Source organism: Loa loa, assembly GCF_000183805.2.
Source record: "Loa loa unplaced genomic scaffold supercont3.421, whole genome shotgun sequence".
NCBI classification, from domain to species: Eukaryota; Metazoa; Nematoda; class Chromadorea; order Rhabditida; family Onchocercidae; genus Loa; species Loa loa.
This window is the reverse complement of record NW_018108601.1, coordinates 16,550-20,257: the sequence shown is the minus strand read 5'-3', so window position 1 is coordinate 20,257 and position 3,708 is coordinate 16,550. Positions and strand designations below refer to the sequence as shown.

General features: G+C 20.5%; 1 protein-coding gene across 1 annotated transcript in view; it reads right to left on the bottom strand.

Annotated features, from left to right (window-relative positions):
• The window catches only part of LOAG_11986 (hypothetical protein), a gene marked incomplete at both ends in the record, with an annotated part of 9,878 nt that overhangs the window by 3,276 nt on the left and 2,894 nt on the right, over window positions 1-3,708 (bottom strand). The window contains one exon of the mRNA XM_020448458.1: window positions 786-932. Coding sequence (XP_020301401.1) covers window positions 786-932 — 147 coding nt within the window. The remainder of the gene's footprint in view (window positions 1-785; window positions 933-3,708) is intronic.

The following is a 3,708-nucleotide window of genomic DNA, read 5'->3' as shown; positions in this document are numbered from 1 at the left end:
ATTATTATTATTATTATTATTATTATTATTATTATTATTATTATTATTATTATTATTATTATTATTATTATTATTATTATTATTATTATTATTATTATTATTATTATTATTCATCCTTTCGATATTATTAATTATTTTTATTATTATTGTTATTATCATTACCACCGATAATACAATTTCGTATAATAGCAATACTTATTATTATTACACCTTGGGAATATTGTTATTATTGAAGATAAATAATAAATAAAATTCCATTTGTTATATTTCTCTGTTATAAAAATTCTCAATATTACAACAAATGGTACTATTGTGTGATTCTATAATTGAAATAAATAAATAATCTTTAAATGTTAATTAATATTTAATGCTAAAATGTGTTGAATTCTAAAAATATCAGCATATTAATAATGTTACAAAAAGAAAAATTTTCTTTTTTCTTTGTAATATTTAATATTTATTTCTTATATGCCATTATTTCCTTTATTTTCCCTTATAGCGTTTTTTTCGTTTTTCTTTTTAAATTACTTTAAATTTAAATTTTTTGAAATTTTAAATTGCAATAAACTTGCCCATAAAATTGATTAAGTAACAAGACATATTTACAAATTAAATTCTGAACGAAAAAAAAAGATACGTGAAATTCTAGGGAATATTTACGTAAATCGATTTACATCATATTATGTTCAGAAATTTACGTAAGCTTACGTAAAATTTACGTAAAATTTACTTTACGTAAGTTCACATTTCATACTACGTATTTAAACGTTACATGTAAAATTTACCAAGCGTGCCATATTCATTTCGCATCACGCATGCTAACTGATTACGATCATATAATTTTGAAGTGTACCATACAATAGCATCATTTTCCACTCGTACTCGACATGCTACCGAAAGATGTGAACAACGTTCACTGATTAAACCACGTCCTGAAAATTTAAATAAAAAAAATTTAAATTTTTTATAAATTTAAAACAAATTTTTAAATAAAAATTACTTTTTGAAAAGAAAATATAAAAAAGAGCAATATATATATATATATATATACATAAATTTAACAAATCCGTCTTCATTTTATCAAAAAAAAACTTCATTCCTTTTTAAATTTAACGAAAATGAGAAATAAATTTAAAAATATAATTTTAAAATTTTAATTTCAAAAATACACTGAGTATTTTTTTATTTATTTTTATATTTATTTGATGAGTGAATTTTTAAAATTTCAGGGAAAATTTTGCTTTTCTTGTATTTGAGCTAAAGTGAAACATATTTGACTAATGCATGCCAAATCATTCAACCGTTAAAGCTAATTCATCCCATACTAATCCCACTTGTAATTTTGTGACAATTGATGTCATTAATTTTAACTGAGACGAAATGTGGAAAAATTAAAAATGAAAATCAATAGTTGCTTGAGGAAATTATATCAAAAGCATTTCTTCCTTTTTTTTATTAAAAATTATTTTACTTATCAAAAAAAATTTTAAAAAAGATCATTTAATTAAAATATGAAATGTTAGTTATTGTTTAAACAATAAATCTATCGTTGGTATTTCATTTTTGCGTTTAAATTTCAATCCAAAAAAAAAACAGCATTTATATTAAATATTAGCCGAATGATATGAAACACAAATAAATGATCGAAGATGAGAGATAAGAAAATGGAACTGAGAAAAAAAAGATTTGAAATCGAATGGTATTAATTGCTTATTCATTTCTAATATATTTAATACCATTTCTTTCAATTGCCAATTTTTTTAATTCGCTTTTCCTATATGAAAATAATATTTTTGAATAAGAAAAGGAAAGATGTGAAAAAAAACTTTTTCGTAAATTCTCATTTATTTTGTTTTATCTTTTAATTAAAATAACCATAGATATTTGTGATATTTGAATGCATGGATTGAAATTCAATTTGAACTGAAAATAATATGCGAATTCAAATTCATTTCAAATAGAAATGATGTCGACAGATTCAAATTTAAATTCAAATACAGATGATACTGGTGAATTTGAATTTTAATTCAATTCAAATTCAAATACCAATGCGTAAAAGAACATTGAGACAAGGTTGACAGGAATATTTGTTCCGTAAAAAAAGTAATACTTTTTTTTTTTCTTTCCTTGTTTCTCTTTCTCTCTCTCTCTCTCTCTCTCTTTGCTTTATTTTTTTACTGCAATTGTTTAAAATTAGGCAAGATTAATTAATTCATTTTTTGCTAAAATTGCTTGTAACAAATAAATATGTTGAACATCTGTAAGAAAGAATGAACAAAAAAAAAAAAAAAAAGGAATGAAAAGACATATCAGTTAGGAATTTATATCATTAATTTATTACAAAAAAAAAAAAAAACGATAATCAAAATAAAAACTAAAACTTTTTTCTTTTTTGGTAAAATTTTCTTTGTTTGATTATATGATAATACAATTAATTATTGAATTTTAAAATTTTCCACAAAATATATTTTGCACGAAAAAAATAACAATTAAGCTATGAATAATTGTTATTCATACAAGTATGAAAGCAAAAATATTAATTTAATAAATCAAATTTTTAGAGTTTATTATTTAATTCTGAAAATATTGGCGATTTTTTAATGAAATAATTCATTATTTTTAACATATATAAATTTAGCACTTTAAGTTATTTGCAAAAATTAAAAATACGATGTAGTAATTAGCGATATTTACGCTAATTTTGCAAATAAAATAAATGAAAGCTAATGAAATGAAAGATATTCACGTATATTATACGAATAATTTTGGAAATGGATGATATTAAAATTTCAATCATTTGTTCTATTTTATTTGGATTTGTAAAATTTATGAATGAATTCGAATTTTCAAAATTAATTAATACAATTTAAAATTTAGCTATACAAATAACATTGCACGAATCAAAAATTGGTGAAAATTTTCAGTATTTGAAAGTTTGAAATTTAAGAATTTCAATTTGATTTAAAAATCATTTCAGAAATAATTGAACTAAATGATGCATAGCGTTTTTTGTCAATGAAGCAGAAATTACATAAAATTTAATCATCTGTTCAAACTTTTCCAAATATTTGCCCAATTTTTAAAATTAATTTCAAATTTTTTTTTATGTTTTTAATTTCCGATAAATCTCATTGAATAATTGTTTTTCTTTTTTTCTTTTCTTTTTTTTTGTTTTTTCACATTCTATTTGTAAATTTCATTATTGACAAAATTTGTGACAAAATATTGCAAAATAAATTGAGTATTTCATTCCCAACCAATTAATTTCTTATTTCAAAACACAGTCTAATAGTCAAATATTTGTTGTCATTTGATTTAATCCGCTTAAATGACCTTACTATCCTACCACTACTACCACTACTACAACTATTAATGATACTAATACTACAAATTATTTTATTCCTTCTACTCCACTGAATCTTCAATTATTGATTGTGAAAATGCAATAGCATTTTAATCAATTACATTAAGAAATTATTTGTAGCAAAAGAAAAAATAAAGAAATTAAATAGTTTTTTTTTAAATTGTAAAATATAAATTTGTAAAATTTATAAAAATTTAAAAATTAAAAAAAATAAAATTTCAATTTAAACGAATTAAATTTTAAATATGCTCGTAACTAGCAAATATTTTGAATATTTCAAATGCATTTCAATCATGAGTTTAAAACAATCCTATCATCGTTTTTTTTGTGTCAAAATTTGAAAT